This window comes from Marmota flaviventris, chromosome 1, assembly GCF_047511675.1.
Source record: "Marmota flaviventris isolate mMarFla1 chromosome 1, mMarFla1.hap1, whole genome shotgun sequence".
Taxonomy (NCBI): domain Eukaryota; kingdom Metazoa; phylum Chordata; class Mammalia; order Rodentia; family Sciuridae; genus Marmota; species Marmota flaviventris.
In genome coordinates this window covers 29,779,171-29,805,397 of record NC_092498.1, presented here as the reverse complement: position 1 = coordinate 29,805,397, position 26,227 = coordinate 29,779,171, and the positions used below count along the sequence as shown (strand labels likewise).

Genomic DNA, 26,227 nt, shown 5'->3' with positions numbered 1-26,227 from the left:
ATGTGATACATTTCCTACCAGGAGCACTTATTGACTAAATAATTCCCCCAAACTGGAATATAACTCAAGTGAATAAAAAGAATCAACCACATTTTTTTCTAGTTTAAATTTACAAAATTTCTTTTTCAGAATTTTATAATCATAGCTAAAATAAGAAGAAATACATTTAGTTGGGGGAAAAAGGATAGAAATCCTAGTTATAAAAATAGATTCTCCTGAGACTTCAGTTTAACATAGGCAGATCACTTTTAAGGACTATTGCCCTTCTCGGACTATTCCCTGAAGACCTTAAAAGAGCGTACTACAGGGATACTGCCACATCTATGTTCATAGCAGCACAATTCACAATAGCTAGACTGTGGAACCAACCCAGATGCCCTTCAATAGATGAATGGATAAAAAAAATGTGGCATTTATACACAATGGAGTATTACACAGCACTAAAAAATGACAAAATCATGGAATTTGCAGGGAAATGGATGGCACTAGAGCAGATTGTTGAGAGCCACAGCCGAAGGGGCCCCAGCAAACTTCCAGCTGCCAGCTGATGATTGGCTCACAGCGGCCCCAGCAACATCTAGCTGATTGGCTCCTCTGCGGTGATGCTCATTGGGCTGTTTCCCTGCCCTTTCAGACCACGGAGCTGCTCATTGGGGGACTTTTTTGGCTCTGCCCATGTGACCCAGCCAATCGGCCTCAAGAGCAGGAGGATTGTGGGAGGTGGAGAGAAGCTTGTGTGGGAGGTTGAGGCTTGTGGAAAGCCGGTGGTGGCAGTTGAGGCTCTGAGGGTTTTTCCTGAGAGGCTGTTTTGTTTGGCGTGTGTGGTTCTAAAAATAAAGTTAGTTTCTTTTGACAAGTGGCTCCTGATTGTGCCCAGCCAGACTGCGGCAGCAGATTATGCTAAGTGAAGCTAGCCAATCCCTAAAAAACAAATGCCAAATGTCTTCTTTGATATAATGAGAGCAACTAAGAACAGAGTAGGGAGGAAGAGCAGGAGGAAAAGATTAACATTAAACAGAGACATGAGGTGGGAGGGAAAGGTAGAGAGAAGGGAAATTGCATGGAAATTGAAGGAGACCCTCATTGTTATACAAAATTACATATAAGAGGTTATGAGGGGAATGGGAAAAAAAAAAAAAAAAACAAGGAGAGAAATGAATTACAGTAGATGGGGTAGAGAGAGAAGATGGGAGGGGAGGGGAGGGGAGGGGGGATAGTGGAGGATAGGAAAGGTAGTAGAATACAACAGTTACTAATATGGCATTATGTAAAAATGTGGATGTGTGACCGATGTGATTCTGCAATCTGTATTTGGGGTAAAAATGGGAGTTCATAACCCACTTGAATCTAATGTATAAAATATGATATGTCAAGAGTTTTGTAATGTTTTGAACAACCAATTAAAAAAAAAGGAGCAGAGTAATGAGTAGTATCATCTTTAAAACTATTACTAAGAAATTCTCAATGCTTTTGAAATATTTTATATACTCAAAGAGTTTGTCTCAATTATGAAATTTTGTGGTGCATATGCATAAAAAAAGATAAACACCTCCATTAAAAACTTTAAAGTTAATTACAAAGCTGCTACAAGTAGGTTGACTTCCTTAAGATACACATACCATTTCATATACTTTAATTTTCTCCTGTAAGAAATTAATTTGCATTTTGAAGTCTTCTTTCTTTTTTTGATAATCTTCTAATAGATGGTCTTGTTCTTCAAGCTGTTGTTGATGAGTGAGAATCTGTTGTTTGGCTTGCAGTAAATCTGCAGCTGTGTTACTGTGAGTGCTGTTTCGTAGAGTTTCACTAGCCTGTAACTTGAAAATAGAAAGAAACCTCAAAATATTAAATTTTGAAGTGACACTTTATCGTACCCTCAGCCCACAGGGGTTCTCTGGAAACTATGCTCACTTCATAGGCTTACGATCTCAGTCAACATGTTTCCATGCTGTCAACATGCTGATAGGTCATGTGCACTTTGGGTAATGAGCCAAAGAATTTACTTTTCACATTATAAAGCTGAGAAAATAGGAGAAATAAGACAGGCAGAGAAAAATGCGGACTGAAAGTTCTTCCTGGATTCCTGATGACTTTTCAAACTCTAGTTCCAATTTCTCTTAGAGTTCTGATTGTATTTCTGCCCTTAAGTTCTATAAACAAGCCTGTATTCTTACCTTAAATTCCTCCCTTTTGTTTAATGCAATTAGATTATAGTTCCAACTAAAGATAAATGGAATATATCCAGTTGTCAGTCTAGTTATAATTGAGAACCTAATTAACATAAAACCATACCAGGGTTGGAAAAAGTAGGGTGTAACTGCAGGTTAATTTCTGCAAAAATACACCTGATAAGACTTTGTAGAATTTTTAAATAGAGACAGGGAAGAAGTACAAAGAAAACAACAGCAAGAAACTACCCAAGAAGTATAAATTACATTCTTGATTAACATAACACTTATTCACTAGTTTTTCCAGCACGAATAAACAAATGGCTTTATAACAGATTTGTTCTAGAAAGTGAAAAACTTAAAAAATTTGTTATAAAAATCGAGTTAAGTCTTGTTCTACTTGTAATACTTACTTGTTGGAATTGAATCTGCAATTTTTGACTTTGCTCCGTTAACTCTAAAAATTCTCTCACCGTTTCATCCCTTTCCCTTCTTGCCTGTTGTAAATTGGCGGTGAGCTGTGTGATAATACCATCTCTTTGTTTAACTGCTGCTTCAAATTCTTGTAACTAAAGGAAATCAGTGAAAAGAATTACATTCTAGGCTTATATTTTACATAAAACTGATTATCATTATTACAAGCAACTTTTTAAAAAATATGAGATTCAAAACACATTAGTGGAATTCTTACAATTTGTATGATATCTCCCACATTTGAAAGCTATGAGCTTTAAGAAATTTGTTTTATTTCCAAATCAATCTGAAAGAAATTAATGTGCACATGCAAAAAATTTTCACTTGTTCTGGCTTTTCTATATATCTAATTCTAGAAGCAAATGCCTTTATATTGGGGAGCTCCCCCAATCTGTTACCAGGCAACACCACCAACTTGTTTTTGGAGAGGATGAAACTGAAATCTATTCTGTCATCCTCATTAATGTCCTATTTTCTCTTGAGTTCACAACTGATTACTTAATACAAGAGATGTCACTCTAACTGCAGAGAATATTTACAGGGACTTGCTGACATTCTTAATGGGTTTAAGTCATCATTTTTAAAAAAATGTGATTTATACCACAATTTTCTTTCAGGCTTATTAGAAAAACATCTGTCCTGAAATCACTAAAGTTATTCTACTCTATCTTATTAAGTTAAATAAACAAAGTAACATACATGTTACCCCTATTAGTTGAATTCTAGGTGTAAAATGGGATTCTTAATACTATGTGCAAGAACCCCATTTTTCTCGTGAATGAGATAATCTTAAGTTAACACCTGTAATTCTCATTAAATACAAAAACTATTATTAAAATTTCCTGGAGGGCTGGGGATGTGGCTCAAGTGGTAGTGCATTCGCCTAGCATGCGTGAGGCACTGGGTTCGATTCTCAGCACCACATAAATGTAAAATAAAGATATTGTGTCTACCTAAAAAAAATGAAAAAATAAATATTTAAAAAAAAATTCCTGTTTTTGTTTTTGTGAGTAGCAAACAAAAGCCACAGAAGGTAAATGTACCTGATGCAATCCTTCAGTCCCATAAGTGGCCCTCATTTCTTCCAGTTCTCTGTTCAGTTCTTCGGGCTCATGTTCAGGTTTCCCAACTAATTCGTTTTCTATCAACTCTAGGCGAGTCTCACTATAGTGTGCGCCTTGTTCAGAATAAGAATCAACGACACCAAATTCTTCTTCCTAAATCAATCCAATATTTTTAATAATTCAGTACTAGCAACATTCCTGAGAGAGGAATTCGAATATTGAATTCCATAGCAAAATCCACTTTAAAACATCACTCTTCACTTTGAAGTTCACTTCTATGGCAATCTGGTTTGCTATTAATGTGATATTACCTTAAAAGCACCTAAACAGCATATCTGCAAATTTTCTTCCAATTCCATGTTATAATGAAAATGAGGTAACTTTGTTTTGTTAAGCAGTAAAGAAGATCTAATAACTTTTAGAAATCACATACAGAAAGAATTACATACAGGAGAAAGCTTGGTTAGTAAGTCAAATGGTTTTAAATAATAAAAAACATTAGAATCATGAGTAGTTTTATATACTGTACCATTAATAAATTGGTAGGCTTTCTTGTTTTCACCACATTACAGCAATCATTTACCTGTATAAAAACAATTTCCTGATATATTATGATAGACCAAATTTTATTTACCTAACAATAATATTTCTACTAACTGTGTACCTTTTGCATCTAGGGAAAATGCCTTAATAGCAAAACAAATATGGTGATTATATTTAACTGAAGTATCTAAGAGGCATATCAAATGTCAATCATTCCTCAAACATCTAAGTTCTTACACTGCAAAAGACACTTTCATTTAAGTAACTGAAGTTCTAAGTGCAGTTCCTATTTAGTCTTCAGAAAGATAACTAAAAGCTTCAAGTTACTAGATCTTCTTTTACAAAATGCTTCCTTAAAATTAGCTAAATATATTTTTAAAATTAAGCCCTATTTATTTTCAAATAAAACCATTTACTGGTAATAAATTTTATTAAAGGCTAGTAAGCAAGCCAAGGGAAATAAAGAGGTAAAGAACACTCCCCTAAGAACTTTCCTCTGGGGATAGTACTACTGCAAGTCATGCCAATCCAGACAGATGTGGGGGCTTTCTTTAACATATCACCACTTGTCTGTAGCACAGATATTTTGTAGTAAGAGAAAGGAGGATGATAGACTATGTATATAGGGTTTATGGAGTGGGAAATTAATTTCTTATCAATTAATCATTTAATTGCCTTTTTACCACTAAGAGTACAAAAACCAACTTCATTCCTGCCCACATTCCTGCCCATATCTTAAGCCTTCACAATTCTATGTTAATAGAACCCAGGAGAATGAAATTGTTAACATTGAAATATGTAGGACAGACTAGTCAGAATGTCTAGAGTTAGGGTTAAGTCTGTATGAGCCATGACACATTAAAAAGTAAAAATCCTAGGACTGAAGATGTAGCCCAGTTGTAGAGCATCTGCCTAGCATGTGCAAGGCCCAATACCCACAACTGCCAAATAAAAGGGGGAGAGGGTCCTAACTAAGAGACTTTTTAAAAATCAGTTTGATTGCTCTACTTTTATTCTAAGAATAATCTCTGAGAAATAAAGCTAAAGGGAAGGCAAAAAAACAACTTTTGTTAACACATTATTGTAATTGGTGAAACACCACAAGAATGTAGGAATACTAATTCTAGATATAAAGTCACTTGTGATAATTTTCAAATTATAATACTTCTAAATTTCAATTAGTTTTTCATGACTCAGAAATGACACATTCTGATTTTAGTACACACTAAAATTTCTATTTTGAAGTAACAGTGTAATAAAATGAATATGTGTAAATATCATCAAAGATCATTTCAAATATCATGTTATCGGTATTACATAAATTATTTATCCAGTATAATAGTTATATCTAATACCTCTATAGCAAATATTCAGTTAGTTCTCCTTTAATTCAGTTTAAACATATTTATAATGCCCCACAATGAGTTGGTTAGGATCTATCTCCAAGTACTTTCTGGCCATCATGTTGCCCATTGTAGAGTTGTCTTGAAGGGCCTGGACTGTTATGATCTGCTGAGTTCGCTGTTCAGCCCTGAGTGCTAGTCACAATGCAGCAGGTTGAAGACAGCCTACTGGAGGATTGTCACAACCTTCATAACTAATATTCTCAACTTCTTATCTAAGATTTCTTTCATAAGTTTGCAGAAGAGTTCTCAAACTTCACCTCACTCTCCATTTCATTCTTCTCATCCTCATCTTTAGTTAGTTGCAGGCCTTCCCACCAAATTCCCCAAGCTACAGCATGCAATACTCATCAATACACAACCTGAAAGCCCTGTTTCTCCACTCCACAAAAGCAGAGTTGCTATCTGATCTTTTCTCTCATCATGATGAGACCTGAGTCTTCTTCAGGCAACAGACATTTTTGACAGAAAAGTGATCTCACCTCCAGACTGGGAGGTATGATAGTCAAGCAGCTCAGAAAGGCATCAGTAGTTATTGGGAGTCCTCAGAGCTTCCAGGTTTTAGAGAGTTTAAGAGAATGCCTCTGACATTTTTTTTCCCTGTAGTTTTCTTTATTTTGTTCCAGCTCAGAAAAAAGCTCAAGGCAAATTTTAACAATCTTTGTGAATGACTTTCAAGATTTTGCTCTGCTGGAGCATTTTCTTGGGAGATGTTCAGAGGCAGGTCCTCAGAGTCAACCACACCATGGATAACGTTGAGATAATTCTGGTTTGCAAGTACAAGGCTAGCCTGAGCAACTTAGAAAGTCAGTTTCAAATAAAAACAGCTGGCAATGTAGCTCAGTAGTAGAGCGCCCCTGGGTTTAATCCCCAGTAACATACACACACCCACATCCAAACAACAAAAATAAAAACTGTAATATGTTAATTTAAGAACACAGTTTTTCGAGCTGGGATTGTGGCTCAGCAGTAGAGTGCTCGCCTAGCATGGGCAGGACCTGGGTTCGATTCTCAGCACCACATTAAAAAAAATAATAAAATAAAGGCATCATGTTGTGTCCATCTACAAAAAAGATTCATATTCATTCTCTCTCTCTCTCTCTTAAAAAAAAAGGACATAGTTTTTCTATTAGAAGCCTACAATAAATTCAGACTTATGAAATATACTAAGTTGCTTAAACATTTAGAGTAAAGAATAATTTTCCATGTACTCTAAATTTAGGAGCAAAGAAATGACAATCATATCTAAAAAGAATAAGATAACAAAGTGATACTTATTGAAAACATATAAAGAAGGCAGGTATTTCTTAAGAGACCAATGCCTATTTTATAGTTTATCACCTAAAATAAAAATCATCATTGTCAGGCATGGTGATACACACTGTTAATCCCTTCTCAGGAAGCTGAGACAGGAGGATCACAAGTTCAAAGATAGCCTGGACAACTTAGTGAGAATCTATCTTAAAATAAAACTGAAAAAGGGCTGGGAATGTAGCTTGGTGACAAAGTGCTTTCCTAGTATGCACAAGGCCCTGAGTTCAATGCCCAGTAACACACACGTACACACATACACACACACACGTACAACACTACAGCAACATTAATTCCAATAAACATTTATACACACACACACACACACACACACACACTAGTATTCAAACATTTGTAAAAAGCATTACTATAAAAATCATACTAATTATAAAATTTTTACTGTGCTAAATGGCTATCTTAAAATGGTCATGGATCCTAGAAATGCAGACTCAACTTTCCTAAAAACCAAAATAGGGCTGCTATATAATTAAGGATTAAGCAATTCAAACAGTTAAGACTTTAGCTAACGACTGGAAAAAGATACAGCAGTAAAATATAATTTTCAGTTTTTCAATCCATTTATATTACATTATGTTAACTTAAATTATATTAAATATATAGAGAAGCATATAAATTTATAAGAAATAAAGTACCAACAATCAATAATTTCAAAAAAATATCAATTTTATCTATGACATTTTTAATTGGGATATGTTAGTCTTACCTCCGAAGTGTAATCATCTGCTGTGGTTGAAATCTCACTTTCCGGCTAAAACAAAAGTAAAACATGATTACAATTATGACATTTTTCCCCTGCTAAATATCATACTTTACAAAAAAAAAAAATCCTGCTTTACTAAGACGTTGCTGTTAGTAACAATGATAGAAAATTCACAAAAATACTATTAAAAAACTAGTAAAAATTATCCAAATCTTTAAAAATTTCATTTCATTATGAATTACAATGACTTATAATAATGCATATAAAATTTATCACAAGGCATTGTTATAAATACAAAAGTACCAAGAACTTTTACATATATAGTAGATGTCATCTGTAAGCCAAAAGCATCAAAGACACCATTCCTCTAATTCATGTAACTCTTTTAAATAAAACTAAATCCTTAACATGCCATCAGAAAAGTCCAAGTTCTTTAAAAGAATCATCAGTTCTTGATTTTAAAAAGTCAATGACTTTGTCAAGCTTCCATCAGGTGGATACTAATGACTTTTCACTGCCACTACTTTCTAGTTAGAGGTAGAATGTTTTAAAATCTGGATGAATACTTACATCAACAGAAAAGACCTGCTCATGCTTAAGCATTTCTTCATTGTTTAGAGTTCTCATTATTGTGGATTCAGGCATCACGGCTGATCCAACACCCTGAGAACTATTTATGAACATCTCCTCACTCTTTGATTGATCAATATTCAAGCCATGAACATCATTTTTACTGCTTGAGGTTTTCTTCTTTTTTGGCTTCTTATGAGGGTTTTGTCCATCCAATCGAGCTCTTCTTTGTCGAAACTGGGCAAGCTACAGGAAAAAAGTATCATTAACATCAATGATAATTTTTCTTTGGGATCACTTTCTTTAAAAGATCAAACTATCACCAAGTTAAAATGATGATAATAATATAGATGACTTCACAGTTTCAGAATAACTATTGGATTGAATATTCGGGTTGTAAAGGTTGTAAAACTAGGTACTTGTGAATGAACTTATTAAATATTGAGGGGTAAGAAATGAACATGTCAAGTCTAAAGAAGAGGAAATTAGCTGAGTTAGGGGAATAACTATTCTATAACTAGAATAGGGGAATAGAGGGACTCTCATTCACAGTATAATCTCTGGATTTAAGATTATATGAAAATATACACAAAAACAAGGAGCTCCAAACACACTTGTTCTGTTCTACTACTTTATACAAAAGATATCGTCTATAATTATCTTTTATACAAAAAAGATAATTAGCCTATTAGCTATACAAATGCTCACTGCAGCCATATTTATAGTTGGAAAAACTTACAAGTAACTTAAAATTTTAAACAGCAGTGTTTTCTACCCTTTATCATTTGTCTGTCATCATCAGAATTTGTACCAAACTCTAGTCTAATCGATACTTTATCATTTACTTAATATATTTTAAACAGTGTATTTTCTTTAAATTTATTTTAAAAGGAGATGGAATCTCTGGCATAAATTGAAAGTTAATATCACTTGTTATTTCTTTTAAGAGATAAGTTGAAAATAAAAGAAATGATAAATCTATTATTGAAATTTTAGTTAGAGGTTGCTGAAGGCTATGAAAAAAATGGACAAAATAAAAGACTGTTAAAGACAGACAAGCATCAAACAGATTTTCGTTATCATAAGCAGAAAGAAAACTGAAAAAGGTAAAAACTTTCTTACTATACTATCCAAAGTTTTTTAAGACCTAAAATATTTTCTTACCACCTAAAATCAGAAGTACATATTATATACCAGGTAACACTAGACTAATTATGGTGAACTTATATTAAAAATACCAATGCAAGCAATTGCTATTAAAGACTTTGTGATATAATAGCAGGTATAAAGTAGTATTGTAGCATATCTATTTCTTTTCATGAAAGGAAAATTACACTTCATTTTTAAAAAGATAAGGCAAGTCTCAGGCTCATAGCTTTCAATGATTATATCCAGTATGAATTTAAACATCATTATATTCATAGGCATAGGTAAATTCTGGAAAACTACAACCTTAACAACTTTTGTTGACATTTGGAGTTCAGATTTCAGGTATTTTTCCTATTGCTCACTTACATTTTATTTATTTATTCTTAAGAATTTTTTTTTTGATGGACACAATACCTTTATTTTATTTATTTTTATGTAGTACTGAGGATCAAACCCACAGCCTTGTACGTGCTAGGCAAAGGATCTATTGCTGAGCTATTACTGTATTTTTAAAAATACAGTAAGTTTTCTGATTTTTATATAAAGCAACTACTGACAAAGACTTCTTAAATTTAATTTGAGCTCCTGAATCACTCTTAAGAGGAGAAAAAAGAAGACCACATGTAAGTTCCTTTCTGCCTTAAAAAGAGGAAATATCTGCCTAGAATTACCATAACTATTAACCAGACCAATTACAAAGACAGCAAATAAGTTTCTTATTATCTAAAGTATTAAAGCAATCTTGCTAATGTTACTATCAAAATATGCGGCAAATACATTATTTATAAATAACATTTTATACCTAAATTATCTGCTATAGATGAAGAAAATCATATAAACATGTCCTATTCCCTTAATAAAGATATTTAATTCATAAGTCAGAATAGCTCATGATTATACTTACAGAGTATAAAAATATATCACATTTAACATTTTCCCCAGTTATTTAGTAACTACACAGTGTGTTGAGGAACAGGTGCAAGACCAGTTGCCTCTATTTGCACATTATTAAGCTGCTGGAATGTACTTGAACTACTTGGAGCACAGCAGATCATTCTTAAAAATAAACTAACTAGAATATTGACAAATACTTTATCTATAAATAGAATCAGAAATCCAGGAGCATTATTTAAAAACATCCCTTAGAGAGAATGCAATGCCAAAAAATAAATACTAATAATGACATTTATAATATTTATACTCAGAAACTTATTGAAATATCATGTTTCTGCATTAGAATATATTTAGTCAGCAAAATTTATCAAGGCAAAGATGAAGATTTTGCTTAAAATTCCAAGTGTTAGATTATATCAATAATTTATATCTAATATTTATTCAAATGTCAAATATATAACAAAGGAAAAAATTATTAACTTTGCATTATAGAAAGAATGACTTAGGTCTGGGGATGTGGCTCAGTGGTAGAGTGCTTGCCTAGGATGCACAAAGGGCCCAGGTTCAACCATCAGCACAAAATGAAAGATAAATAAATAAAGAATGGAAAGTTTGATTTAAACAACAACAACAATAACAAAATAACAAAAAAAACCTCCAAAATAAGAATATCTGTTACTAAATGCAAAAAGTAGCACACTGATATGGAATAAAAAGTAGAAATAGTTCCATTATAGTATTTAGAATGAATCACTTCTACAGAATAATTAAAAAGATACTGTTCTAGGCCTATATTACTCATTATATGAGTCATATTATTTTTTCAGAAAAATTAACCAGAAGGTAAACCCCATGAGGGCAAGGACTTTTTTTCCTCCCTACTTCTATATATTAAAAGCTTAGAGCAATATTAAATAAATATGTTGAATTTTTAATCTATTTTTTTGAGAGAGAGAGAGAGAGAATTTTAATATTTATTTATTTATTTATTTTTAAAATTTTAATATTTATTTTTTAGTTTTTGGCGGACATAACATCTTTGTTTGTATGTGGTGCTGAGGATCGAACCTGGGCCGCACGCATGCCAGGCAAGCGCGCTACCGCTTGAGCCACATCCCCAGCCCTTAATATTTATTTTTTAGTTATCGGCAGACACAACATCTTTGTTTGTATGTGGTGCTGAGGATCGAACCCGGGCCGCACGCATGCCAGGCAAGCGTGCTACCGCTTGAGCCACATCCCCAGCCCCTATGCCAAATTTTTTAAAAGGATAGTTTATCTTTTATTGAAAAGTCACCACACTAAGCAAGATCATATAAAAGGCATATCTAATTCTACTTTATTAAAATGTTCCATGGTTTCAAAATTAAAATGAACAATTTTCAAATTACTTGAATCACTCTTAAGAGGTGAAAGATAAAAGAATGAGATTAAGTAAATTTCTTTGTTCCTTAAAAAGAGGAAATATATGATTGGAATTACTGTAACTATTAAATAGACCAACTACAAAAATGGCTAATAAATGAATAAGAACATAAAAAGAATCCTTCTCACTATAACCTCCCTCCTCCACCAAGAAAACTAAAACAGAACAAAAAGTTTCTCATAAAAATAATATCCACAATAGCTTTCTGGCAAGACTACTGTTTTATAAAAATTTGAAAGGAATAATATCGTATCATGTATTCAATTATTTACAGCTATTTAGTTTTATTTTAAATTTGAAAAATGGCAAGCTAGCAGATGAGCAAAAAAATCTGAATCAATTAGATAACCATCTGATACTGAAATTATGCACTTTAAATTACTGAGAAAACATTTATTCTAAAACATGCTGAAAATTCAGACTACAGCCATCTGTGTTTGTCATTTGGAAGCCAATTATAAAAGTGTTAACATATGTAGTCACAGAAATAGTTGCAAGATTTACTGGAAAGATATTATGTTCACATATTTATCTTTCAAAAGTAGACCAGATCACAAGTAAATGTCTTATCTTGACCAGAACATGAATAAACAACTGAATATAAATATATTGAGTTCCTTAAACTCAATATTTATAATTTTATAAATGATCATTCTCAATAAAACAATACATTTTCAAAATGTTATATACAAAAACATGCCAAGTTTTTATAATGTTCCTTCAAAAATAAATGACTAATTGAAGTCTGTTTCGGTTTTTGTGTGTCCACTGACTATTTACTACATGCCAGGCACTGTGCTAGACATCAATGAAACACATGGTCCCCAAAGTAGAGCTTCACAGTATAATGCCAAACTCTATTATTAAATGGAGTGAGAAATAAGGGTTAGAGCACAATTTCTTAAGCCTGACAATCGTTCATATATACGTATATGGACAGCGAGAAGAGAGAGAAGAAGTGTGTTGTGTTATAGGAAACTGTATTGTCCTGATTTTCTTTAAAAGGGCCTTCCTAAAGAGATGTGTTGTAGTTTTATGCCTGGAAAGCATAAAAATTGGATTTATATCAGGTTGTAAGTATATAGTTCAGTTATTTAACAAATACTTATTGACTGCCTATCATGAGCTATGACAGGGCATGTAGTGATAAATAACACATAAGAACTCTCATGAATTGTAATCCAGTAAGAAAGATAATTTTAAACAAATAAAGAAATATGTACATTTAAGTTATAAAAAGTGCTTTGAAGAGAAAGTATATGCATTAAAGACAGCATACAATGGAAATTCAATTTGTGGGACTGTGGGGAGAGGTCAGAAAACATCTTACTAAGACAAAAATGTAGAAGCTGATATATAAAAATCAATTTGTTAGGGGCTGGGGTTGTGGTTCAGCGGTAGAGCGCTCGCCTAGCACATGCGAGGCCCTCAGCACCACATAAAAGTAAATAAACAAAATAAATGTATTGTGTAGAAATAAAAAATATTTTAAAAAATCAATGTTACCTGATCAATATCATAACCAGTGGCAAAACAAAACAGAACTAGAGTATCTGACTCCAAATCCAACCTTTCATTATACTAATTTGCTTTCTATGTATTTTTAGGTCCTTTTTCATTGTATTTCACAATCCTAGAACATTAATTTTAAAGACATGAACAAATGAAATCGCCAAACTGACAAGTGTTTTTTGACAAGAGGAAAAACAAACGTGAAAATGCACATACCTCAAAGAGAATGTTACAAAAATATGTAATCTGGTAATCTCTATAGTATTTAAAAATAACTATAAAAAGTGATTTTTATGTTTTTCCTGTAGAAAATGGAAGAAATCCCAAATAATTCTAATTATGGTGACTATTTGTTCTTTTCAGGGCTGTCATTAAGCCTTTTTAATATTCCTTTATGGATGATAAACAAGAAGCTATATAAACTATCACAGAAAAACTTTGGTGGCCTAACCATGGAAACAAAAAGATTATAACGACTAACCTAAAAACCAGCTGAAGAAGGGCAAATGAGAGCAAAGATAAAAGCAACATTTTAGGATGCTCTGAATCATATTTTCCAAAATAACAAAAAGGTACAAACCAGGCCTAGTAGAATGCCTGTAGTCCCAGCTATTTGAGAGGATGAGGCAGAAGGACCTCTTGAATGCAGGAGTTTGGGGTCAGCCTCAGAATCAATTGCAAGACACACCCCCCCTCCCCCACTCAAAAAAAAAAAAAAAAAAAACTGTAAGAAAAAAACAGTGCTAAATAAAACCAAGGAAATCAAGAATGGAAAAGACCACAAGACTTTAAATCATTGAGCGACCAAACCTATTTATAGCCTATAATCTCATTCAATGCGATCACCTTCATGTTTAAAAAGAAAACAGATTCTGTAGCTTAAGGAATTCATCTTAATTTTGTGTACTTCATGGCCTGGGTATACAGACAACCCAAATATTTCTTGAATTTCAAAACAATATGGACTACATATAATATAGTGCTGGGCTGTCATATAGTACTAGCTATGTGACAGTGGACAAGCCACTTAACATCAGGAGAATTCAGTTTCTTCAACTGTATAATGAAGAGATACATTAGAAGGATCATTTAAAATTTCCTCCAGGTCTTGGGGTTTTTTGAGAAAATTTTTCAATTATTTCCTTTCCTTTCTCCTTTCTTTACCTGCAATTCTAAGGAAACCAGCATTTTACTTATGAAAATTTGTAAACTGTTGCTTGAAAATACAAGTCAACAAACAGTATATAGCTATTACTAAATAATCCCAACTGAAAAATGGTATAGGATACAGAAAAAGTGGAATGATTCAGTGTTCACAACGAATCACATCTAAGTACATAAAATTACCAAAACATTATTTTATTCTCATGTTATTAAGTATCATTCAGAACAAATTACTAGAAAGTTCCAGAAAGGTGGGGATTTTTAATAAAAATCAATCATTATACACTCCAAGTCTAGAACAGTGACTGCATATAAGCTCTGAATAATTGCTGAATTTTTAAAAACTGATTTTTTGTGGAAGAGGCACCTCTAGGCATTAATTATAGGCATTATTTCTCAGAACTTCAGAACTCCTACATAGTTTCTTTAACCAAAAACAAACAAACAAACAAACAAAAAACAAAAACAAAAACAAAAAACCCCTAAGATGATACATTCAGGTCCATGGCTACACATGGCTATATTACTTAATGCAATGTAATGTTATGCAGCTGTCAAAAAATATTTTCAAAAAATTCTAATGTGGGAAAATGTTCTCAGTATAAAGCTGGGTAAAATAAGAGCACAAAACTGCATAGAATGAATCAAGTGGAGTTTTAAAATAAACAAACTATTAAAATTAAAACAAATTATTAAAAATAATTACTTGTAGATTATGAGACTACAGGTAATTTTTTTCTTCTTTGAAAGATCTTTACTGCCTTCTACCCCTACATATCTTTAAGGAATATTCACTGATAATATTATCATGGTTCCATGTGTTACTATAACTATTTTTTATGGTGCCTATGTTTTCCATTTACATCTGCTTATTTTATACATATAGATGCATGTAAGTATATATGCACACACACAGAGAGATCTCTGTATCTAATATGCACATATAAACATACACAACAAAAAATTTAGGTCATGAAACAATCTTTTCAGTTTCTTCCACGAATCAATACAATGATATTAGCACTAGAATACCAAGACAGAGTGAGGAACAAAATGATAAATGCTAAAGCAGTGGCTACAGTTTCATATTGGAGTCTCATTTCATTTTACTATCACATTGGTTCCTATGTTTATGATGAAAACCAAGAGTGTTTTCTTTTTAGCCTGAAGTCAACTGAATCCAGTATTCCTGGCTCTAGGGCAATCCAAATCAATGTGAGAGTTTCATTTCAGATGCTTGATAGAAAATGTCTAGCAAGAATATCATTTACAATTGCTGCTTGGGATAGTGTACTCAGTCTTTGTATGCTTACTCAGGCTGTCTTCTCCCGCCACTGCCATTCCACCTTCAATAATAACTATTTTTTTAAAGAATAATAAAACTATATACCTACTAGAAATCACATCCAAAAGAGTATTATTCAGATACCACCCACCTCTGCTTCATTTCACTGTCATGCACGCTATTTTATTATTTATTAACTTTTAAGTTTAGGTTATAAATGATTCCTTCTGGTAAGCAGTAAGCATATAGTTTTGGCAGGAAATATCAACTCAAAAATACAAGAACTAGGCTGGGGTTGGCTCAGTGGTAGAGCACTTGCCTTGCATGTGTGAGGCACTGGGTTTAATCCTCAGCCCCACAGGAAATAAATAAAGATATTGTGTTCATCTACAACTAAAAAAAAAAAAAAAAAAATAGAAAAAAAAAAAAAAGAACTGCTACCTCTGTTCAGTTCAGTGATTCATGTTAATGGTCAATGGGTATCCAGTGTTCATCAATAGTTCCCAGGGATGTCTGTTTGATGATTTATATATTGAAACCATGTAGATAATATTAACAAATACAAGTTTTGCTTTTTTCATTTTTTAGTTGTAGATAAACACAATTCCCATTTTATTAAGTTATTTTTGTATGGTGCTGAGGAATAAACCCAGTGCCTCATACCTGCTAGCCAAGTGCTGTACTACTGAGCTACAACCCCAGCCTCACCAGGTTGCTTTTGATTTCACTCCCTCTTTCTACCTCATTTTCAAAGACACTCTCTAGTACTCAAGGACTAAGGGAACACAGGATTCGTGATTTCTATACAACTCTAAACCCTTGGCACTTGTAGACAAAACCTAACACAGTAGTAGTATTTATAACAGTAACAAAACTGGAAATGACCTAAATGCTCACTGATGAGAATGGACACTGAGATAAATTTCTATAATGGAATACTATTGCAGGAGTGAAAATGCTCTAATGATATTGAACAAAAGGAAAATCATTGAAGACTTTACATAATGACACCATTAAGTTCAAAAACAGAAAACTAAGTATAGTTTATGTACACATATGTGGTATAAAAAGCAAGGTGATGATAAATTCAGAACTATAGTTAGCTCAGGTGCTAGGGGTGGAATTAGATAAAGATTTTAATGCATTGGTACATGAATGTTTTTAATCTAAGTGATAGGTGTAGAGGTCTTTTTTTCACTTGTTTTAATCATATATATATATTTACCATGCATTCTTCTGTAGGTGAAACACTGAAGTACTTTTAAAGTATGTAGAACTTCCTTCTGAGGGAACTGGCCAGTACTTACAACTCCTACCATCCATGACATCTGTTTTCACCCTCTTTTGATAAGAGGAGTGAATCAATTAGATTCTTATCTTGAAAGTAGGGAACAAGAAAGTAGCAGAGCTGTCCAGAAAGGTTATAGAGAAGAGATATCTTGTATGAAGGATTCTAAAATTAGTGCATAATTTGATCCTCATGTAATTACAACCACACCACTAAAATGACCTCTAAATTACAGTACACATGATCATCCTACAAGATAAATTGCAGCCCAAGACACTTTTCTCTATATCCAATACAGCCAGTTTTCCTTCTGGCATTAAATAATCCTTACAGAAGTACACCAAGTAAAGTACCTGGCTTATAAGAAGTCATAATATATAATCACTCAAGTATTGCAAAATCATGCAAAGTGGCTCTATCAATGGGTTTTAAACTTTTCTGCTCTTTGAAAATCTTTTTAAAATAGTGAGACTTGGTTTCCATCATTTTTCTGATTTTGGCATGGGGCGTGTTCTAAACAGTAAAAAGAATTTTTAAAAAGCTTACCAGGAGCTTCGAGTGCACAGCAAAATTTGGGAACCACTGGACAGTGGTTTATTTTATGAGATTTGCTTCCACTGTTTATATATTGGTTTGGTTTTTTTTTCTTTTGGCCTTTTAAAAAAATTTTTAAAAATGTATTTAATGGGAAACCACTCCACTATATAGCATAGGTTTGGAAATTCATCCTATAAGTTTTGTTCCTACACAAACTGATGTGTAAATAAAGGAAGTTAATATACAAAAATATGGAAATGAGATAAGAAATGGTGGCAAGAATGGCATCAATTTCCCATGGCTTTTCAGATTCTATGAGGCCCTACTACACTTCTCCGCCCTTCCTCTGAAATCTCTGCATTTTTACAACAATCCTCTCTTACCTCATCTTAACTAATCTTAATTTTTGTTTTGAAACAAAGAAGTCCTACCAGAATTAGACTGTTTATATTCAGCGATCTTAATCAAATCAATACTTCATTTAAAAAAAAAATGATAGTTTTATTGCTTCATTTGTACAACAGTAACACATACCTACGACCTGGTGGCAGCATACCTACCTAAAAATAATAAACTATTTGGAAAGAACCCTTTCAGAGGTTAAGATATAACACACTTTAAAAAAAAAAAAAGTTTTCTGCTATATTTAGGTTAAAATTCATACTACTTTTAAGTGATACATACAGCCCCTCATTATCTGATCCCAGCATATTTCTCTACTCTAGTTTTCTGCTATATAGCTTTAATCTTCTAAATTCCAACATGACAATGATATTAAGAATGGCTAATAATTCTTTAAGACTTTTTACAGCCTGACAATATTCTAAAGTATTTTATACTAAAAGGCTAAATCTTCACATCAACCCCAGTACCAACATTTACAGATGAGTTACTGAGTTACAGAGAGATTAAGTATAACTTCATAAAGACATATAGCCACTAAATGACAAAGTCACACTTAATGCCAGACAATCTGGGTTAGCCACTATAGGTTATACTTTTCTCAACAAAATTTTTGAAAAATTCCACTTAGATGTCTCATAAGGAACTTCTAATACAAAATATCCAAAACTGATTTCCCAATCTTGCCTGAAGTCAACAACTGAAACTGTTCTTCTTTTTCTCTTAGTGATAACACCAACCTTCTATCCATGTTCTCTCCTTTACCAACCAATCACATTCTGATTTTATCCTCTCTATATTTCTTGATTATCCCCACACTTTGACTCCTATTTTACTGTCTCTCAATTGTAGTTCAACAGCCTCTAAATAGTTTTACCCTCAACTCTATCCTCCATACAGCTGCAAAATGGATCAATCTGAAACTCAATCTTTTTCAGCTGCAAAATGGATCAATCTGAAACTCAATCTTTTTAAGTATCAGTTAAAAATAATTTTTTTAAATGTAAGAATTTAAATGAATGAATGTATTTATAACCATATTACTCCTTGTCTTAAAACCCATCAACATATCCCACAACCTTCAGGATAAAAATCTCCTTAACATGAAATTCAAGACCCTCAGGATAGAGCCCAGACCTACCTTATTTAGCTTCATCTCTTGCCATATCTTGCTTATACCTTTATACTCCAATAATACCAAGCTCTTGTACACCTTCCCCCAAGGAATTCAAACTGTTCCATACCTCGGTGCTTTACTCTTCCTGTCTCATTTTTCTGAAGTTTCTACCCACACCTCTCTCCTTTTTCACCTAGTTTTTCTCAAAACTTCAAGGCTTCATTCAGAGTTTATCCATGCAAGAAGCCTTCTCTAACTGCCAAATGGAATCAGATATTCCTCCCTTGTGTTTTTCATAGAGCCAGAATTATATTACACTCCTAAATTTATAAATATCTGTTTATGTTTCTGCCTACTAACTAAATGAAGCTTGCATTTATCAGATTCCATGTCTTTCACATTCTACAGTCTAGCACAAGATATAACAAGCAATAAGTGCACAAATGTATTTATCAAATGAGTAAATAAATGATTCTCTGCACTTCACTTACTGTATTGTGGTTGACTTTCTACTCTATTAGAATGTGAAAACATTAGGGAAAGGCCTGTGGGTTTTTTTTTATCTCTGAATCTACACCGACTTGCATGGAGGTCAAATAAATATTAAACAGATTAATAAGACTGAAAATACCTGAGTAACAAAATGAAAGGAACATTTTAAGATCATGATAGTGACAATGTACAGAATCAACTTGAGAAAATTAAGAGAGTCAAAAAAAAAAAAAAAAAAAAAAGCACATAAAAGGTGAGTTAGGCCTGATTTTCTTAGGGTGTGAGACAGGAATAGAATGAGGCAGATTTTGAATTAAAAAAAAATTAGGTTTGGGATTTGGCTATGAGTATAAAAAAATAATCCCATAATGTTCAAAGGATTTTTCAACCAAGATGCGTCCCAAAATAGATACTACTCTGCATAGAAAATATGATGGTGCATGAGATAGAGAAAACTTAGAACATTAAAACAATTTAAGTTCATATCCTAGGAAAAAAATAAATATAGACTCTTCTTTCATAAAATTAAAATCTTGAGACCTATTTAAAATATTTCATCCTTTTAATTTACAAAAAAATAAATATCATATACAAAAATAAATCTCAAATTAAACTTTTTCTGTCAAACTTTATTTTAAAAATTGATATTGGTTGTTTGAAGCAGAAAAATGAAAGTCATTAGAAATACTCAGACATGTAGTTCACTATAAAAGGAATTTATGCAAGTCAAAAGTAAACATTAGTTTGACAAATATAAAAGATTTCACACCAAAAATATTTATCTATTAGTACAAAATAGAATTTCTGTGACTTTTAGCTAAAACCCATTATTTCATTTAAAAAATGTCCTCCTAGTGCACATTTGTTAATGCAGTTTTTACACCTTTTCTAATACCTTGATCTTTAGAGCATCTACTAATTTATTCAACTTTCAAGGAATCAACATATACACATGCACTCAGTAAAATATCAATGATGCAGGAAGTTAACTGAGATCATTGACCACACCTATGGCAACCACCCCCCACATCTCCCTCACACACTTTTCACACATTAAATTTGATTCTTGAACTAGTATTTTATTTATAATTGGTTCCTTTTTCTATCTTCCCTGGGGAAAACAACTAGTAAAGAAACACCAACTTGAAGAAAACTGAGACCTCTGAGGAATAAATAAAACCTAATTACTGAGCCCCCACAATGAACAATCCTTAGTAAACAACAAGGAATTTTATAGTATATGCAATATCAAGAAATAGAAGGCCTAGCATGCATGAGCCCCTGGGCTCAATCCCAGGGTTGCTGAGGGGCTAGGGAGTGGCTAGAGAAAGAAACTGTAGATCTTGTTAGTTTTTCAGAAATCTGTAAGTCAGAAAATCTAATCAATCAATACAATTTATAAAGTCAAATTTTTAAATAGGACTTTGTATAATATATAGAGTAGTTCTGAATCGTCAAAATAACTTGAGGCTCTAAAAAATGATCTCTAAAAGGGGAAACACACCAACACACACACAAAAATCTTAGAATTACACAAAAAAATTTAGATTACATAAAAATCAGAGCAAACAGTAACCCAAAAGAGGACAGCAACTGCAAACAAGCATTATATTGTTCGTGTAAGAAAAAGGAATTTTACATAGAACAAAAGAATATAGATTTAAATAAATAACCTAGGCAAAACTACTCCTGGAACAATGCTAAATTTTTGAACAGTCTTAACGTTTAGCACTTTTGAACAGTGTAAAACCCATGAGCAAATTAACCAAGCTTTAGGAGGTGTACCTAAATGGGCATTAAATATCCTAAGTTCTATTTTGGTGAAAACTACCACAAAAAGTAAAAGAGGAGTCGATATGACAATAAAAATCCTTTGTACTAGTAGAATACATACAAAGGTCTATCGTGTTCACACAGAAAAATGACAGGGCTTTTTGTTATGGAAGACTAAGTCATTTTTCCCCCATAACTGATATGTACTGGTAATGATCAAGCCAAAAGGCCAACAGGTGCCCATTTGACCAGCTGTTTGTACTTATCGAACAGCTGGTCAAGGAATGGAATGACTCACTGCACCACAAAAAAACTCAAACTTCACCATCATGCTGTAATCAACTCACCAACAACTTATTCAAAGGAAGCACCAGTTTAAATTTTGGTGAGCCAAACAAGCTTTAAAAAAAAAAAAAACGAGATGGAAGATAATCCCACTGGAAATGTGTATTTCTGTCTGCTCCTCTCTTGTACATGATCATACATGCTCTCTCCCTCGATGCATATATATATATATATATATATATATATATATATGTGTTATATATACACATTAATAATAATATGTAAAACAAGTTCGTAACAAGCAAATTACAAGATGGGTAAAGGACTTGAATAGTCTGAAGATCTACAAATGGCTAAAAAGCATACAAAAAGATACTCAGTGTCATTAGTCATCAAGAAAACAAGAATTAAAACCACAGTGAAATATTCCTTTATGCCCACTAGAATGGCTATGATTTTAAAAAAAGAAAACAAATTTGTTGAGATACAGAGAAACTAGAATCATCATTCATTGTCAATGGGTATGTAAAATGAAATGGTACAGTAAAATGGTAAAGCCACTATGGTAAGCAATTTGGAGATTCTTCAAAATGTTAAACGGAATTACTATAAGACCCAGAATTCTTAATCCTAAATATACTCCCAAGAGAAATGAAAACAGGTATTCAAATGCTTCTATACAAATGTTCAAAGCAGCACTATTCACAATAGACAATACATAGAAACAATCTAAATGCCTATCAATGGATTAAAGTGTGAACACATTACTGTATATACACACACTAGAATATTATTCAGTCATAAAAGGGAATGAGGCATGGACACATGCTACACCATGGCTGAACCTCAAAACATTACACTAAGTGAAAACAGCCAAACATGTAAACACCACTGCACCTGGCCCTTTTTATTTATTATTTTGAGACAGGGTCTCACTACGTGGCCCAGGGTCTCACTAAATCGCTGAGACTGGCCTAGAACTTGTGATCTTCCTTCCTCAGACTCCTGAATCACTGGATTACAGGCAAGCATCACCATGCCTGGCTCCCAATTAAAAGGATGCTAACCAATTAAATAGAATGTCTAATTTTAATTTTAGAAAAATCTTACTAACAAATAAAAATAATGTCCCTTATCACTAATGTTTCACAATTTACCACAACTTTTTTCTATTTGTCATATTAGAAGAAATTAATTCACATTTCAATCAGCAGCAGCCTAAATTAAATGTTTAATAGTCATAGTTTAGCTCTTTCTACAAACCTTTTTATTTAACAAAAATAAGAAATGTTTTTGTTTGAAAAAATTTTTGTCCCACTCTTGTCATAGTCCAATCCTTTGGATGAATCCTATCTTTTTTGTTTCCTCGTTGCTGTGTGTTATCATTCAGTAAGGATGTCTGTGGTGTTCTGTCAATAAAACTGAAAAGTGAAAAGAGGAAGTAAAATAAAAGACACATCCAAGGGACTAGATGAGAACAGGAGTGGGATAAAAATTGTTCTTAAAATTATCTCTTCATTGGATTTTACTGATGCTCTGTTTTCCTGCCTTGGAGAAATTTCTTTAACATACATTTCAAGAAGCCTATCATGTCTATTCTTTCCTCTCAACACCATGTTTTCTTTTATTTCAGCAAAGCCCAAAAGTCATGAATTAGTTTTAAATCACAGGAACGCACCAGTCTCTGATGGAGGAATCAAATTGCTATATCCAGAAAAAGCTTAAAAAATGGTACGTTGTAAAACTGTTATCAAATGTAACTTTGAAAATTAAGTAAGATCTGTCACAAGTATAAAAAACTAGAAAGTTTAAAAGAAATCAGAGAGGGAGAATAGCTTTCTTTACTGTGGAGCAGAATATCTGAAAATGCAAGGAACAATTTTATACCATAACTAGCTTGCCTATCACAGCAGCACAGTAATTGAAAAATCCTATCAATAACCTAATAAGAGAGCTTACACAGAACATTGTACACAACACTGGCATTACTCTACAAACTAAAAATGCTTGTTAAACAAACAAAAAAAAAAAAACCTCATATAATTCCAAGTTATTGAATGTAGTAAGAATTTTAATTATTCAATAAATAATGACACTTATATAAAACGCTATAGAGGTATAATACTTTGGTTTTGCTGAATTCTAGTACATTTGAAGAACTTTTTAAAAATATAGCAAAAGTGATTTATAGGACTAATTTCATTCTAAATACACAACTGTCCTTTATTTAATTTTGTTCACTAATAAGTGACTACTTTGTTTATATAATCATAAATAATTTTACTTGGAAAAAATGAAGTCATTTAAAATGGAGTTGAAATAGTTTGTTTGATTCACTACAAGGATAGCCTATGTGGTGCCATCTCTGTCAGTAACTTGTAAATGAGGTCAAGCCCAGCTCTGAAAATATTTAATAATGTAGTTAACATCTCCAATTATTGGGCTTCTTCCAACATCAATACTGAGGAGATAGTTGAGGACCCAACAGCAAACCAAAGAACTACCAAGCATCAGAAAAACTGAATTGCCGCGAAGTCCTTTCTACTAAGTTCCATTAGCCCTTGATTCTTATAAATCATTCCATTAACCTCAGTTTCTGGATTCTTTTGTTACAACAAATCTAAAGCAGCAAGTTAGGGGAAGAGGCAAATGAGAAAATACAAAGCTGGACAAGCAAGTTCACAGGAAAAACCAAAAACTGACAGCAAGGAAAATGGATAAGAATGACAAAAATAAATGTCCAATAATATAGAATTCTGACTACATAATACAAGCAGTACTGGAGTAAGAATTAGAGTTCCAGAACTACACTAATGTAGGAGATCTAATTATTTTGCATTTCATGTTCTTATTCTGTAAGAGAGTCATACAACATTAACCTGTTTATCATACTGCATGTAATGTCTTTTTTTTAAAAATGATACCTGAACATTGTGCCTGATCATAAAAGAATAATGTTGTAGAGAATTTGTAAAATAAAGTATAAAAAAATTAAAATAGCCTATAACCCACTACCCAGAGATAACCACAACTGACATCTTGGTGCATGTTTTTTCAGATGTCTTCATATATAAATACTTACACGTACCTTTTTTTTTTTTAACCTGACATTATCTGTGGGCATTTTCCCAACTTGAAAAGTGTTTGTAGAATTATTTTAATGGCTACATAAAATAATTCATTCTCCTATTACTGCAGATTTTAGTTAATATGAAATACTTTACAAAGTATACTTCTATACTGTAGGGGTTGGGGTTGTGGCTCAATGGTGGAGCACTTGTCTAGCAACATGTGAGGTCCTGGTTTCAATCCTCAGCACCACATAAAAATAAATAAATAAAATAAAGGTACTGTGTCCATTTACAACTAAAATTTTTTTTAAATTATACTATACTGTATACATGAGAATTTTAAAATGATCATTTATTATAAGGTCTTGAGAAAGAAAATTTAGAGAAATCTAGAGAGAAAGGAACAGAAGACCAATTACCAAGAAAAACATTAAAAAGTTGTATGTTGTAAAACTGTTATCAAATGTTAACACTTAAGTCTTATGAATAAATGAGATACTTGGAGAACCAAGTCTCTGAATACATTTTGGGAAATGATCATTTTAGGTGGTTTCTGATACCAGCAATAAGAGACTTCTGATTAAGAAAATTCTGGATTACTCTTATTAAATTCCAACCTAGCTGGTAACACTGCACTCATTAAGAACTTATTCATTCTGCTCCTTCATTCAAGAAGCAAATGTCAGGGACCGCCCTGTGCATGAGCTAAGCCCCTCCAAAAGCCTTGAGTAAAGGAGATATTGGACTGGCAACATACGCCACACCATGTGTTATACCAAGCAAGTGGCCTTTACCCCCACTCATCAAGGAAGAGCCTCAGCTCTGGGCTTGAGCGGTACCCAACAGGATTGGGCAACCCCTGCTGAAACACTATCCCCTGCCTTATTGGGGTGGAACATTCTATCAAATGTCTTTTCCCTAATAAACAGAGGGGTTCCAAGTGCACTCGCTCTCTTGCCCTCTTGCCCTCCAGCGTGGAAGAGGACCCTTGAGGTGGCAGAGCAGGCCCACCCTCCACCTGAGAAACTCATGTCTGCGGGTTGCATGATTCTTCGTTGTTTCCTTACTTTCATGTTGCAGCCAGCTCTTTTGACCAGCTCAGCTTACCAGCATACACAGCTGGAGAGAAGCAAACACTTATTGAATACTTGCTGTTTGAAAAGCACTATGCTAGGTTGCATTTAATTGATAGAGAGTTTTCCTTATAAAATATTCTAGAAAATGAGTCGGTAGCATTTTAAATATTTTAACAAAATGTTGGGGTGGGGGGTAACATCCAAAATCCTACTGTATCTAACCTCTCACTGTACTTATTACCCAGGAGCATCTGTCTCTCCTACTTTGGAAAGCAGAGACTGTTGCCATTTCTCTATTTCTACCTCTTGATCTAAGTTTGCTGATTATGTGGTCTGTTCAAAGTTAACTATGTTTAGTAGAACTGCTTTATAAATTTTGTTTGGTGTTGGGGACTAAACCTAGGAACTTGTGCTCTACCAGTGAGCTATACCCCTAGCCCATGAATAACTATATTTATAATAGTTTTTCAATCCCATTCTAAAAGCACATGTTTATACAAAT

General features: G+C 33.0%; 1 protein-coding gene across 9 annotated transcripts in view; it reads right to left on the bottom strand.

Annotated features, from left to right (window-relative positions):
- The window catches only part of Akap9 (A-kinase anchoring protein 9), a 138,348-nt gene that overhangs the window by 109,776 nt on the left and 2,345 nt on the right, over window positions 1–26,227 (bottom strand). For 7 of the 9 annotated variants that reach the window (XM_071612189.1, XM_071612191.1, XM_071612217.1 and 4 more), the window contains exons 2-7: window positions 8,255–8,500; window positions 7,688–7,732; window positions 4,236–4,289; window positions 3,686–3,859; window positions 2,582–2,737; window positions 1,620–1,817 (exon numbers count right to left, since the gene is read on the bottom strand). In XM_071612189.1, the coding sequence (XP_071468290.1) occupies window positions 1,620–1,817; window positions 2,582–2,737; window positions 3,686–3,859; window positions 4,236–4,289; window positions 7,688–7,732; window positions 8,255–8,500 (873 nt within the window). The remainder of the gene's footprint in view (window positions 1–1,619; window positions 1,818–2,581; window positions 2,738–3,685; window positions 3,860–4,235; window positions 4,290–7,687; window positions 7,733–8,254; window positions 8,501–26,227) is intronic. The other 2 variants (XM_071612204.1, XM_071612195.1) reach the window with 2 other exon arrangements.